General features: G+C 39.3%; 1 protein-coding gene across 4 annotated transcripts in view; it reads left to right on the top strand.

Moving 5' to 3' along the window:
* LGI1 (leucine rich glioma inactivated 1) overlaps positions 1-15,971 on the top strand; it is a 30,676-nt gene that overhangs the window by 4,372 nt on the left and 10,333 nt on the right. For all 4 annotated transcript variants that reach the window (XM_034062230.1, XM_034062231.1, XM_031044657.2 and 1 more), the window contains 2 exons: positions 13,853-14,302; positions 14,690-14,761. In XM_034062230.1, the coding sequence (XP_033918121.1) occupies positions 14,112-14,302; positions 14,690-14,761 (263 nt within the window). In that variant the 5' untranslated portion in view covers positions 13,853-14,111. The remainder of the gene's footprint in view (positions 1-13,852; positions 14,303-14,689; positions 14,762-15,971) is intronic.

Genomic DNA, 15,971 nt, shown 5'->3' with positions numbered 1-15,971 from the left:
CAGAATTTCTAAAATACTTAAGGCTTCCAATATGATAAACAACTTAGAAAACTTGGTTATTTTGAAAATCTGTCCCCAGTTCTGTATAACTAAAGGCAGAACCAGCAGATGTTGGAATTTTAGAAAGCTCTATGAAGTAGAATTTGACCCATGGACCTTTCTTATTCCAGGCTCCTGTATTTCTAGGGTGAAGAAATCAACTGCAGACCTTCACAACTACTTATTGCTTAATGTACTGTCAGACTATCTGAAAGAAGTGGTTTTGTTGGCCGTCTATAGAGCACTTACTTGGAGACCAAAGTTTGAGAATTAGTTTTATAAACACTAAGGCGAAGCACAAAAGAAGAGGACAGTGCACATCTCAAATTCCAAATTAAGCTTGTTCTGCTGATAGGATTTTAAAAAAAATTATTAGAAATGGAGTTGAAATTGTCAGTTGATATGAAAATCTCCCAAGGAGCAAAATATGAGGAAATTTCACCCTTATTCTTAGCTGGTCAGTTTGGTAAATAGAATCCCAGTTTAGGCCAGAGAGTTAGAAAATACAGCCTAACCTGATTTATTCCTCCTGTGATGCAGATAAGGCCTCTCAACTTTAAGCACAATTCACAAAATAATGGTTTTGTTACTGTTTGCAGAGGGGCAGCCTTAATCTTCATTATCATGGTCTGAAGTAGTTTAAGTTATGCTCTCAACACTTTATTTGATGGTAGCATCACTCACACTCTTAACACACTAATGAATCACAGATACATGAATAATTATAACTTAATTTTAGCATCTATTTTAGTTTTCTTGACTCTGTGACTACAGAGTTATGTAAGAATCTTATCATAATATCTTGAAAAACAGATTATTTTGTTCATTCATTCTGTTGTACTTCAGGGAACATTCATAGCAACAACCTTGATCCCGATATTTCTGTTAGCTTCAAAAAGTATATTTAAAATAAGCTAGGCCACAAGCCCTTGTTAGGATGTGCATTGTTAAGTAATGCCAGTATGACCTTAGAAAAACTGATTCAGTTATGGAAATAATAAAGCAGATTTTCATTAAAAATACCCAGAAAATCTTGGAAGCAACCTCCCAGGTTATCTCCAAGGTTTGTTGTTTGGGTTTTTGGTTATTTTTTTTTAAGTAAGGATTTAAATCCCCTGGAGATACATTATGTAGACTCCTGTATAGTGTCCTTTAATTGTCACTGCTAGTGCCATATTTATTGCATGGCAGGTAATCTTGGTCGCCAGAGCTTGCAGTTTGGCAGCTCTATTGAGAACAAAGCACACTAAAAGATTACATATGCATGTAGCATGCATAAACAAGTCTATCAAGAATTTAATTAAAAAGTAATTATCAATATACACAAAATACTACTTAGTTTTATCAACCTGCATTCAAATAAGTGGAATACAGAAACTAACTCCTCCAATATTTTCCAGTTTTCACTGGGGGAGATTTTAGAGGTGTATTATGCTTATATTCCCCCAGGTATGAACATTTTCCTAAGAGAGCAAAGAATGCCTAATCCTGCTTTTATGTCTAGATCTGCTATGGTGGAAAGCAGCTGATGGGGTTCAAATACATAAATCCAAGAAAAAGGGAAATCTGTTTTTTCCCAGTTTGATATCAGATGAAAAAGAGGAAAGAAAATAATAAGTGAGAAAATGAAAATATAATAAAGCAAAAACAGAAAAAGCAACCAACTGAAAACAAGCAATTTGTTTTGGTTTGGGGGTTTTTTGGGGGGTTGTTGTTTTTTTTTTAATTATATGTATATACACTGGATTTATTTTGTGAAAATAAAAATAATATGTGAGCAAAATTACAGTTCATTACATTTTTAAACCATAGTGGAAAAAATATGCATTGCCTTGTTTCCTGATAGGCATTTTTGTGCATAATGTGTGTATATTCAGAGTATACAGTTAAGGGGAGAATTGAGGGAAGGTACAAATAATTTACAACTGAACATATGTAATCTAAAGTCTTCTATATAAAAAGGTCGGTGACAAGTCACTCTTCTGAGTCACAGAAGCAGTTAATCAGTGTTTATATACCTAGCATTCTAGAAAACCTGGGGAAGAACAGTGCCTCTGAGGCTTAGTCTAATATATAATGTAATAGAGAAATAAGGTCTCATTCCTCCATGCATGTTCCAGAAAATTCAGATGTATTGCATCTTAACCAAAATCTGAGATGTTCATTTAAGAATCAAGGTCAGTATGTAGCTGGTCAGGCATCAGAGTGTTTTCAGTTCATCACAGTGTTTTCCACTGGTTGTGCTAAAGCTAAGAAAGTATTTCATAGCAGAGTTACTTGCAGTATACAGTGGTGTAATCAAGTGTTTGAAATATCACAGAAAGATTTTTAAAAATAAGGTGTAAGTGCATAAAATGGGTTGCCCAGGGAGGTAGTGAATGCTCCATCCCTGGCAGTGTTCAAGACCAGGTTGGATGAAGCCTTGAGTGATATGGTTTAGTGTGAGGTGTCCCTGCCCATGGCAAGGGGGGTTGGAACTAGATGATCTTGAGGTCCTTTCCAATCCTAACTATTCTATGATTCTAATAGGTTGTAATAATGTAATCACCATATGATTTCAGTTGGATTACTTATGTAGTAAAGTAGTATAGTAACTGCACGTAGAGACTGAAAGCATCTGGGTTAATGTGATCTATAGCTGATCATTCAATGGAAATGGAAGGATACAGGCTTCTCTGAGCAGTGAAGTAGGATGATTCAGTAAAAAATCCTATTTCACTTTTTTTTAATGAACCTGCTTATAGATTACTACTGTGAGACCTCAATTAATAATGCCATCAGCCATTCTACTAGAGCTGACCATTCATTAGTAAAAGTACACTAGTGATTGCTAGATTTTTTGAATAATAGGGGTTATATTTCAAATTAAATACAATTTTGTGTTACTTAATCACCAAAATCATTCAGACATAAAGTACTGAAATACTATCTACCTTTCTATTGAAAATATTGCCAGGATACTATCCATTCTATGTCAGCTAAGTGAAATGGGAAGGATAACTATCCTAAATGGGAATAATTAGTCTTAACTTAGTTTAAAATATCAAGTTATGTTTTCTTATAGCCAGCAACAGTGAGTCCTGCAATATTCACAACTCTAGAAGTAAAAATGGCAGAGTCAAAAAATTGCTGAGGAAAGTATAGCAAGTAAAAATAAATACTCCAGCTTGTACCTTGGGAGATTGTGCTACTTGCTCTAACCACATTCAATTTGCAGGCGATAAACTAAAATGTTAACAGTTATGTATCTAGATAACAGCCTTTTTTGAATGGGAATAAAACATAACCACATGAAAGATAAGGGTCAGGACATGAAGTAAGATTTGAGTGAAAAAAACATTTCTTTTAGCATAGAGGAATCGTCTCTTAAGTTTGCATTACACTGTCCTCAAATATGTGGTTGTTAAAAGATTGTATTATTTAAAGTTATATTAGGATCTGTTTTAATATATACAGATAATCTTGGTTTAGTCAATATATGCCACGCTTTCCCTGTACAACTAGCTTTATTTGAACCTCAGCCTTTATAGAGTTAGTATTTGGCAGGTTTCTATAATCTGATTTAACAAAACAAAAATATTCCTCTGACTTCCTCATGCTAACCTATATGGTGGAATAAAACTCCGATGTTTCTAGGTAGGAGTTACTTTAATGACCAATGTTTTGTTATCCATTCTTTCTTGCCTTCAAAATCAAGATCAGATTGCTACCACTTGGAAAGATTTTACTACATTATGAAAGAAAAGTAGGTCTTATTCAGGCACTTGCTTATCTCCATTAATCTTACTATCATCATCCTGAAAGGATGCAACCAGTGATATCCTCCTGATGCAGAAAAGTGACTTCTAAAACCTGGAAAATATTTTAAGATGCTTTTAATTACAGAGAATAGAGATAACTGTGCTCTAGATAGAGTCCTCAAACTTCTGTATGTTCAAGCTTGGCAAAAGAAAATCTTTCTTATGATTACAAAATTTTTGTCAGACAGATTTTGAAAGCCTAGGTTTCAGAACCTTAACAATAAAATGCGCGAATCTATAGGATGCTTCGCTGTTTTATGCAGTAAATGAGTTGGAAAGTTATATATAAGCAGTTTTTCACTTGCACTATCCATTAAATTGTAGACAGGAAGATAACTTCCAAAATTAACATCAGCTTTGTCAGCACTGTCAGAGGACACACTGCCAGAAGTTCAAAACAGCCGTACATAGTAGTTTTTTATGTGGTTTCACTGCTGTCTTGAAAGTAATCAAATAGATGATGAATTGTCATCCTTTCAACTGTAGTAAGAACAACTACCAAAGAATTTTTGTATTTTCTTTCATCAGTGCCTGCAGAGAAATATTCCCATGTAACATGATATTAAATTATTTTCCCAGTTAAAAAGAAGCTAATGTACTATTAATACATGAAGGTACTCTTGTACTGTGCTCTAATGCTACACTATGAAAAACAAAGCCTTAAACTTGTAGTGAGATCCATGATTTGTATTGATTTGCAGTTTGGTGTGGTCTTAGCAGAGCACAGATACCCCAGCCTTGGAGCCTGGGAGTCTTTAAGAAAGGGCACCACAGCCCAGGTCACAGATAATAATACAGCTGCCCGTCACCTGCATCCGCACAGATCTTTCATGTCCTTGGCAAGAAGGATTTAGCTGTCTTCCTAACATCACCCATTCTGAATCTATAGCAACCCTCCTCTAATATGCGAAGCTATTTTTAGTATCAGGGCAGCCTTGAAAACAGCAGGTAACGCATGAAAAGAATGAATAAGTGGTTGTGGTGCTCGCCTGTGAATAGAAGCTATATATAGCTCAAGAGAGTGAGAGCTCTTAATATATTTAATGTGTATATGGAGATCTGCCTCCCTGAGGGGAGACAGAGGTGACAGAAACATAGAGTAGCACATTATTGCTACTTCTGACCTGAGCAATTACCTAAAAAGTCATTATTTCTGATTGTTCTGTAAAACAGTAGAAAATAGAAAACAGATTGTTGATGGAATTGCGTATTTTTGATTCAGTCTTTGTTTCTAAAGAATGTATAGCGTTCATTTCCCTGAGTGAAAAGCAAATTGAACAGCGGGAGATTATTTGCAGCTCCAAGCTCTTTTCAGCCAATACTTGCTCCAAGAACATCTCTCAGGTCCCCCTTTCAAGTGCCTGGGGTCTAACATCTTGGTTTCTGTGATGCTCTCTGAGTTCCCACTCCTGTTTTTTTTTTGTCCTTCTCTTTTTCTCTTATATATTCATCTCTTAGGTTAAAAAAAATTGTTTAGGAAAAAAAGCCATGTGTACCTTTGTTTAATCAGTAGTGTGTGCCATTTATTTAACTGGAGAGTTATATTGCTTCATGAAGGAGCTTATTACTTCTTACTCATGTATTATATTGAGGCTGGGAATTAGGCCCTCCGGTCTTAATGACTCTTTGCCTAAATCACAAGGGCAGCAACAGTGAAAACTTGCAGATGCCTAAAAGTCTAAGGCAGCTGGAATTTGGATTGTTGTCTTAGAAAAGTAAAATATACGATGCATTGTAAGCTCAAATGGCAATGTTATCATACTCAAGGTAGGGAAAATTCTGTAGCTTCTGAGCAGTCATAACTGAAATATATATCTCCCTGTTGCTATGAAAATTATATTTAAAACTACAGCCAGTTCTTAGATAACGATGTTGTGTTGGTTTTGCTCTCCCACTGCAGAGGGAGAGAGCCAGCAGCCAAAAGAGCAAATAATTTCTTAAAGCTGTACCAAATACATAGCGTGTTGCGTATGAGCAAGTGGATGTGGCAGACTTCCTCAGCCCTCCAAAGTCTCATCTGTGAGGGGATGTGGTTCATAAGGAAAAGGGACCAGGGAGTTCAGCTTGGTTCAGTATCTTATTTGATGGAGAATCTGTGCTGGGCTTGTGCAGCGGCAGTGTGATCGCTGTAGGGTAGGGTATGGTGGGATGTCAGGCAAATCTAGTAGTTGTTTGAGATAAAAGGGATTAAGTATTACCAAAATAAGGTATTTTTTCCAAATTTCTTGAATTGTTAAGAACAATAAAAACATCAGTAAAATAAGCTTGTGGAGCTACCACCACCAATCCCTTAAAATGTTTCACCGCTAATCCAAATTCCTGCTTTGCAAAGTATTTTGATTAGCACTGATGAAACAATAATGTGTTTGATGAGGCACATCCTTCTCATTGTGCAATTCATTATGTCAGTGGCACTCCAGAGAGGCTTGTACTTGAACTATTTCAGTGACTTTGTGGTGCTAAGATTTATTTCATTGTGAATTAGTCAGGATATAGAAACCTGTTCGTAACAAGTAAAGATTCTCTCCTCAAAAGCCTGACATGTAACAAATAAGTTTCCTATGTACATTTAAATAAATAACTTTTTTTTTTCTGTCCACAGAAGAATAAATGCAAGTTTAGGAAGATTAGAATAATTCTGCAGGGAGCCAATGCCATGAAAAAAGTACAGAAGGTCAATATAAGAGAGCACAGGTCAAGGAAAGGATTTTATAACATGCCGTCTGTTTTTAATTAGCATCTTGGCAAACTGGAAGAGCTCAAACATTTTTCCATGAAGAAATGTATTATAGACTTTTCTAGCTGCCAATTAAATGGCATTTAGCTACAGTGACAGTGGTATGTTGTTTTGGGTCTGTAGAAAGCACTTGCTCATGCTAGAAAATCTGGGACATTTTGTTTTGGATACAGTGTTCTTACTGGACTGGATTTTCTATCCCTCTAAATTTTACTGTAGGCATGAAGGATACCTGCTATGAACAATTACTAGATTAATAAATAGTGCAAGGAGCTGGCAGAGTGGAGATGATAATTACCAAGTGGCACTTCGTATGCACCTGTGGAGGGTCTGTCCTCCAGATAGTTGTTAACTTCTAAACAATGCTAGCTAAATGCTAGGGCATTTTATGAGATTCATATTTTGCCCTATTCCTCTAGTAATTCTTGTTTTGTTTTGGAAGGATTTGGGCTTGCTTAGGGTTTGGGTTGGTTTTTGTTGTTTTACCAGATCAATTATTTATCCAGTTAGAGAATAGCATTAAGGCCAGAAGCAGTTAGTGAGCTGTGGAAGAGAGCAGAACCAAGAGCCCATGGAAGAGTGGGGAAGTGAGAAACTGGCCCATTAAGGAAAGCATTGAACAGAAATACCTTCTCAATATCACTACATCAGTTTCTTCAGAAGTCATCAGACCATTTCTAATTATATCTTGAGCATAGACTTTCTCAGTAGTATCGTGCTTTTAATGTCTGATCAGGCTATGTAGGGGGGAAAAAAAGGGCAAAAAAAAGTAATTTGCATATTTGAACATGACTTTTGCTCCCTGAGAGGTTCATATAGAGGGCACTACTACAGTAGGATGCATGATGGGTCTGATGTCAGCGCCACTAAAGTGGAGAGGCATGTTTTATGGCTGAAAAGTGTCCCTATTTCCAGCCTTGCACACATGAGATGTTATTATTTCCTTTCTTAATACTTCCCTTTATATTAGGTGTGGTCTCAGTTCCTGCTGTGAACCTTGAAGTAGCACAGCTTCACAGTCTTTGAGTTGGGCTCTCGTTTGCTCTTGAGCTTGTATGCTTCCTGTTCCTCCCCAAATATCCATTGTTAGCATTTTCAAGGCAAAACACAGATAATAGAAATAAAACAGGAACTATTTTTTTAGAACTGGAGAAAAGTGGCTAGTATTCAGGAGAGCAGTTAACTCACACTACCGGATTGTGTGCTGCAAAGCACAGTGCTTTGTAACAGAGTCTATGAGCCTTTTAAAAGCCTGAGAAAGAAACTAGTCCCACTCTGCTGGAAAACAGAATGCAGGAGCTGGGGAAGACCTGAGGAATTTTGTCTCTGGGATTTATGGAGGCATCAAATCTCATTTGGAAAAATAGGAACAGACAACCTCAGAGGAAATTGGGGGTCACTATATAACAAGATTGATAGGATTTGTGTGTTCTTATAGTGAAGGGCCAATCCAATAACTGAGGTTATGTCTATGTCTGACCTGAGGGACAGTTAATGGATTTTTCTGTTTGATAGTTTGTTCTGTTCTTTTTCTTTACTTACACAAAATAAAGCTACTGAGTTGTGGCACACACTTGCCTGCCTTGGAAGATAGTCAGACCAGCATGAATGAGCATCCCACAGAACATGCAAACACACTTAGTGGTATTGTCAGTATCAGCTGTTCAAAGATGAGGGATTAGGTCCTTAATATCTTGTGATACTGATTTAAAAGTAATGTGATATCAAAGTATAGTATATTTTGGCTACTTCTTATCTAGCCTTGATCACTCTTAAGTTACCCAGGAAGTTGGATGAGGTGTCCTTCGCAGCCTGAGAGAGCCTTTTGAAAATCACAAGGGGTAGAAATCCTATCACTTTGAAGTGTCCTCAAGGTAATATTTAATATTCTCTACTATTAAAAACCTGCAATAAAAAAAAAGTAATCAAGAATCATAAAGATGTTGGAAGTCCTTGCTTGTAAAAAAATCTAAACAGATTAATTTTGCCTGGCTTCTCATTGGATGAAATGCATTGCTCATCTGTTTTTCTCAGAGAATGCTAACAGTACACATAACAGTACATCTCTCCTGACATACCTCTTGTCATTGGTCAAATTCTAGGGTACCTAAGCCAGCAAGCAGTCCTAGTGCTACCTGCACACTCACCAGGATGTGCTCAGAGGAGTAGGTGCTCTGCATCACCATGCAATTTTGTCTATGAGAACTGTGAACTGGTTACTTTGTGCAAGGCAAAGGAGACCACCCTCCAAGTTTTTCTTTCCTCTGAAGTTGGCAGCAATTAAGTAGACATTTCCTCAGCTTTTTGACCCAGGGTCTGGCCTGGTTGGTCTGCTTTAAATGAAACTCTTGTTGTGTAATAAAGAAGGGTACCCATAATACAGACCTGTATAACAGGACAGGGTAAAGTCAGAAGAACTTTCCATATAAAACATTCTGGGCAGCCCTGTGATCATTCCCAAGCTGGTCTGTGTTGTGAACTGTTGTAAAGGCATCTTGAATTTTATTATGCCTAACCTTCAGAAGGCCTCTTCCTGGCAATGGCTGTTGGTGTCAGATCTACCAGGAAACCTAGTCTTTTCAGAACTGTTTAGAATTCACAAGACTTAGTTCTGTGTATTGAAAGTACAGCCTCGGTCTCAGCTGCTTCAAATTTGCCATTTGCTGCAGTACTTGTTAAAAGGGTGGCACCGAGAGCAAAAACTCAGACTCATGAAATGTAGGAGTCTTTGATCTCAAAATCCTTCTGCTCCAAGCACAGTGGTAACACAGCAATGACAAAGTTTTGTTCTTTAGGAGGCTCATGAATATCAGGGTGTGATTTAGACTATTGTGCATATGTGTAGGGTGAAATTATGGGTTTAACACCAAGCACAGTGAAGTTCAGTAGTCTCACCCTCATCATCAGTGGCTTTTGGATTAGGCCACATATGCACAGGCAGCTCATCCCAAGCATAGAAAAGGCAACACAATTTTCTGAAAGCAGGGTGAAATAAAGGATAACTGTTACAGTATATGTAACTGCAAAGGGAAATGTAGTGAGCATGAAACCATGGGAAGCTTATTAAAATTTTGTTGTATGCTCATAATGAAAACATATTGGACTAAGGCAAACATACAGTTATAGTCAGTGGAGAAGACTTAATCCCTCAAAAAAGGTATTAAATATATATATATATATAATGGCTCTATGTCCTGACCATTTGTGTTTGCTTTCCTCAAATGTTTTAGCAAACAGGTTTACTCATTAAAGTATTCCCATTTTAACCAGATATTCAAGAATACTTGCTAAAACTGTATTTTTAGTAAATATTAATAATAACAAATGCCTGTGTTTGCTGTAGAAACCAAGCCACAAAAGTTGTGCTGTCTGACCAGTGAACACAAATAATGGTAGGTGATGAATACCACTAATGACAGCTAGCAAAAGTATCTTTATTTTTGACCGCCAGATACCAGCTTGTCATTAGATTATTATTATCAAAGATTGTTACCAAACAGTTTGGAGGTATTGGAAGAAATAAGCTATTTGATTCTTACCGTCCAGAGCGACCGTGTGGGAGATAATCAATCATTAAGGCTTAGTTAGCTCTGGTCAGAATTAAAGAGGTGAGGTATCACAGCATAGTAAGTAATAAAGCACAGGAAATACTGGAATCTGCCGTGCCCAGGGCAGCGGTGTGTGACTCCCTTTGTCACCAGGGAGGCACAAATCCTAGCAGGGCAGGCACCGGAGGAGTGTGGGGAAGCCAGGGCAGGGCGCACACCGCCCGTCCTCCACGCCTTCTCCTCGGGGCTTCTCCTCGGACCTGCTCCGGCTAGAACGAGGCGGCGCGGAGAGCGAGCGGGGCTGTGGTGGGCAGGTTGCCGGGATACCGAGCGGGTAAGCGTAGCGCCGCCCGGCTCCCCTCAGCCCTGCCCGGCCTCCTGAGTCCCGGCCCAGCCCCCTCAGCCGCGGCCCCTCAGCCCCGGGCCCTCATGCCGCCCGGCCGCTTCTCCGCCGGCCCCAGCCGCGGGGCTGTGGTGCGGTGGTCCTGCGTAGATCCGTGTCTGGACCTGCTGCCCGGCACCGAAATCGATCCAGCAGCGCGGTGTACCCCTGCCCATACTGAAACATGTCTGCCAGCGAGCATCTCCGGCGAGGTGAAGATTGTTCCGCTAAAGCAGACTGAGTAATGCAAGCCACAACTCCTTTGCACCCCCTTCCCCTGCTGAAACCTTGCTGAGAGAAATAAATAAGTTTGAATCACATTGTGCCTAATTGATACCAAAAACACCACCAAAAACAAGCTAGAAGAGACCCTAGGGACATAGGGGTGTGAGCACAGGAGGCCACTGCCTGTTCCCTTAGCTAGGAACCAACAGTGATGGCCTAGGCAAAGAGAGAGTCAAACCTTGCAATGCCTTTGAGAGAGCTATGCCACCAAAATTCCATTAACCCATTTCTTTTTAAACTGCTACATGGCAAGAAATGAAATGCTGAGATCGGCGCAGAAGGACTCTGGAAAATGCGATTTATGCCTTTCCTTTGACAGAGCTGTTATAAATATTCATAATATTTGCAATTTTGGAAAAAGCAGTTGTTTTGGCATGCAGTTTGGAATAGGAGACTAACTTCCAGGCAGTTCTCTGGACATAACTGGGGCTGTGTTACTGTTCTGTTGCAGAAAGTGTTTCCGTTACTCCAAGCCCACTCCACTGCAAAGTTTTCAGGAGATCACAGTGTGGCTGGAGTATTAATTAAAAAGAAATGCCTAAGTAATTGATGGAGGGTTTCAGTGAATGAGCTGAAGGAAATGAAACACGGGGTTTCACCATCAATGGCAAAATATTGCCATGGCAATGGGTAGCTTTGCCAGGAATAAACAAACAACAACAGGCCTCTTCTCTTCCAGAAAAAAAAGTTAGAGAATTTTCTGTTTTCACCTCACCAAAGTCTGTGCCTTTGGATATCTCAGATGAAGGAGATGGTGTACCCTACTTACGCAAGCCCCACAAGTCCAGCTTTTTTCCCTGCCGTCCAATTAGATAATTTCCAGAGCAAGAAGTAACCTTTATACCCAGGGGAAGGCACTGACATTTGCTCTACAATGATTTCAGTACTTTGGTTACAGTAATTCTGTACCATCTTCTTATAGAAGGTGGAAGGGCTCAGAAGTAACACAGCTCTGTGTCATTCCTAGTTGGAGTCAATCCTGATTCAGGAGAGACTGCTGACAGGGAAGATTTTCTTAAGAGTGGAAACATGGGCCTCCAGTTAAATTAATAAAGAGCTTTACAAAAACACAGCACAGAGAGCGAGGGAGCTGGGAAAGCATGAGCTGCCCTTTCTTCTGCAGGCATGGGTGCCTGGCAGGGAGCATGCACATGCACAGGCACTGGAGTCCTCTCCCAGTAGGGCCTTTGGAGGTGGCCCTCTGCCTCTGAAAGCTTTCTTAGTGTTTCTGGCCATCCCTCATCCCTCAGAGGATACAGTCCCACCACATAGCATGAGCTTTGTGGGTCTTGTCTCATAATAGAGAGACAGACCTAGGCCACTGCCCAGGCAAGTATTCAACAATGCTAGCGTCCTGCCTAGTATCTATGAGCTGAGTTTCTTGCAGTTTTTTCAGCCTATTGTTCCTCCTCACCATCTTTCACCCATGGTGTATGAAATTCCTGCTAGACAACCATAGCTGGTTATGCAGTAGGGCCTTGCTGGCACTCTTCCTAAGGAAGACAGACATGGCACAGTGCTGGTCTTGAGATTCCATGGCCTGTAGAGCAGCAGCAATGGGCCAGAGCCAGGTGGCCTTGTGGAATCAAAGGGGGAGTAACCAGAATATAAGAATCATAGAATGGTTAGAGCTGAAGGGACTTTAAAGATCATCCAGTTCCAACCCTCCTCCTACAGGTAGGGACACCTTCCACTAGAGCAGGTTGCTCTAAGCCCCATCCAGCCTGGCCTTTTACACTGCCAGGGATGGGGCATCCACAACTTCTCTGAGCAACCTGTTCCAATGCCTCACCACCCTCATAGTAAATAATTTCTTCCTAATATCTGCCTTCCTAAGTCTACCGTCAAGAGGGATCTCCTCATTAGGAGATCAAGTATCTTCTGGTGAGGAGACAACACCTACGTGAAGGAGCCTATACTGAGCATGACTGTATTAAGCTCGTGCACCACAGAGTCAACCCTAGTAGACTTTGTGATTTGTGTAACAGTGCTGCTGCCTCAGTGGGGAAGTGTCAAGATCTGCTAAAGTTTGCAAAACTCTTCTAATAGCAATCCTATATTAGAAAAAAAAAATAATTCCATATGGTTTTCCAGCTCTTTGGCATTCATTAGTTTTGTCTTACCATTCTTTATGTAATAACACTTAGGTGCTGCTTAAGTTCAATATAAAATATTAAATATAGTTTACTGTAAAGTCATCAGGCTGAGGAATGTATCTTAACAGTGTTCATGCCTCACCTAGCACTGATTTCAACTGCAGCCTTCAGGCAGTATTATGAAGGTTCATTATACCATCAAGATCTGTCCCTACCCTCTCACTTTTCAAGGAAGGTCCATTCTTAAGTGCAGGTTTGGTGTTTAAATAACAAGTTGGGTTTTTTTCTTCCTTCCATCTAAAATGATTGAACTAGTCCCAAGCAAATACATTTTTTAACTTGAACTTTTAATTAATGCCCATTTTGATCCACTTTATTTAACCAGCTCAGAAAAATGTAACAAATAATAATGTTCTTTTTCTTAAAAAAAAAAAAAAGAGGAAAATTTAAAAAAAGCAGTTGGGGTCTATTTTGCATGAGAAAATATTTTGTTTAGGAATGAGAGTTGTAGGCATTCTCTCTTACATTGTAATATTTTCCATGTGTGGCAGCTTGTTTTTCAGTGGTACAAATATGTGCAATAAGGGCTAAGGATAAGAATTAATCTAACAGCTTTTGCAGCAAGGCTTTTGATGGTTTCACTCGATTTAATTTTCCTGTGGATACTGCCATCAGTTCTGCTGCTTGCAATATGTGAAGCATAATTCTCAGAGGTTCACAAGGTTGTAGGGATCCAGTAGGAGATGACTGATTTCTCCCCCCACACACATACACTCCACCCCACACCCCCTCACCCACCCACCAGCAAAACATAATGCTGTACTATTTTTGGCAGCAGGGAAAGGGCCTCCTTGTGAAAACAGAAAGCAGTGTATTTCTCAGTTACATCACTTTGCAATCTAATGCCGTGTTGTGCTCAGTGTTTTTGTGGTGATGCAAGTCTTTTTTTTTTTTTCTCCCTTCAGCCGGTTGGATTTTCCCCATCTTACAGCACCTCGCAGGTCTCTTCTCTAAGCAGTACGGTGCCTGAGTGAGTGGAAACATACAGATCAGCTGCAGGTTTCTGACTACAAAAACAGAGTGAAAGAGAAAGAAAAGGGTTGGGAAAGCTGAGACAAATATTGACCTGGACTTATAGAAAGACATCCAATGGCTGAATAAAGAACCCCTGTTCATGTTTTGGGATATTCTTTCAACTGACTGGAACGAGAGCGGATCAAAAGAATGGGAAATGCCAGCAGACCCTTTAGAAGAATTGCTTATTTCTTATGCCTTTTATCTGTGTTTTTGCTGACTGAAGGGAAGAAACCAGTGAAGCCAAAATGTCCTGCCTGGTGTACTTGTACCAAAGATAATGCTTTATGTGAAAATGCCAGATCTATTCCTCGCAGCGTTCCGCCTGATGTTATCTCACTGTAAGGGCTGTAAGCATTTGGTTATTTAATTTATGATTTGAAATGAACTGGAATGTGTGGTGTTTTCAGTGCATACGGAAGGATGCTTGCTGCAGGGAGTACCTCCAGTGTTCAGAATCATCAGCTAATGTGTTAAAATTGTGCTTCATCCTTGAATCCTGATTTTCACATCTCTTTCATCTGTCTGTCTGTCTCTGTATGTGCACACATCCCATTTTATACCTTCTTCTATACTACATGAAACCTGTAACATTCATATTTTTTTTGGTTGGTTTTTCTTTCTTTTTTACTTACATAAATAAATTTCTCTGTGATGACCAGATCAGTATTATAGCCATGGATATATGAGACTACATTAATATAAGGTTGTTTTTTTTTTCTTTCCAGATCCTTTGTGAGATCTGCTTTTACTAAAATCCCAGAAGGGAGTTTTTTGCTCACACCATCTCTGCAGCTTCTGTGAGAAATATTTATATGATACAATTTTTATTATGAAATGTATATGTATCCATAAATATTTTAGAAAGGGTCTCAGTGTTAATTTTATCAGAAACAGCAAGAGAAGATTCATTAGATGACAAAATACAAGACTTCTTAGCAATTTGAAGGATAGTGCATGTTTAATTTTTTCAAAGTGTGTCTACTTTGTATTTTGCAAGGCTATCTGTTGTCAGTGCTACTTTGAATGATTACAAGCTGAAGCTTTTGGTGACAGAACGTATGCTATCCTCATTATACTTTAATTAATATTACAGTAGGGACTTCAGCATTGCAACAACTATTCATGTTCCTTTTCTGCAGTCCAGGGGCCTGATCCCAATATAAAGCTGCCCATTTGCAACTCCCACCAAATGTGAGTTCTGAACCCTTCACTGCAGTGGGACAGGTCCTGAAGTCCTTTTCCATATAAAATTGCCATTGACTTCTGTGGAAGTTTAGTCACTTCAGTGGGAGTTTTGCCTTCATAGCGCTTGGATTTGACCCTATTTGTTATTTCATGTAGTTTGAAAAAAGCAAAAAAAATAATGAAAATTTTCTCCCAATTAGAAAGGAAATAAATTAAGCAGTTATTTCAAAATCATTTACTGCAATGAGGTATATGCAGAGAGAGAATATTTTGGGATGTTTAACTACTAGACTCATTTCTATATAGGATTTTTACAGGCTCAGAAGCTTTCCTGGAAATTTGGGCATAGGATTATATAATTGTGAGCTATAGAGAAGCAGAGGGGGTGTAACCTGAACTGTTTATAGTGGATGTGCTGCCAGCCTGACACACACCCAGATTTGTCTCAGAAATCTGGCAGGACAGACTCCCTGATGTGATCAAAACCAAAATCGGACATCTGTCCCAGACCGACTTCCCGTGCACTCTGGATGTGGTCAGAGGTGTAATGTTGATGTATTAGAGCCTTATGGCTGTTGAATTAAACTGCTGGTGCACCGATAGCTGAAGCCCTGACCCTAGCTGTACTCTGCTACCTCAAGTGGAGCTGATAAGGAGGTGCAGACATACTGTACAATTTTGGATACAGGGTAAATAGGTAAATGCAGTTACTATGGAAACCTAAATGCTTTTCAACAGTGCTTTATTCTGGAGAAGCTTTTCCCAGGTGGTCACAGATCACAAAAGGGACACATTTCACGTAATTCTTGCAATAGGCCTTTC

The sequence above is a fragment of the Melopsittacus undulatus genome, chromosome 4 (genome assembly GCF_012275295.1).
Source record: "Melopsittacus undulatus isolate bMelUnd1 chromosome 4, bMelUnd1.mat.Z, whole genome shotgun sequence".
NCBI lineage: Eukaryota > Metazoa > Chordata > Aves > Psittaciformes > Psittaculidae > Melopsittacus > Melopsittacus undulatus.
This window is presented reverse-complemented; position numbering and strand designations above follow the sequence as displayed.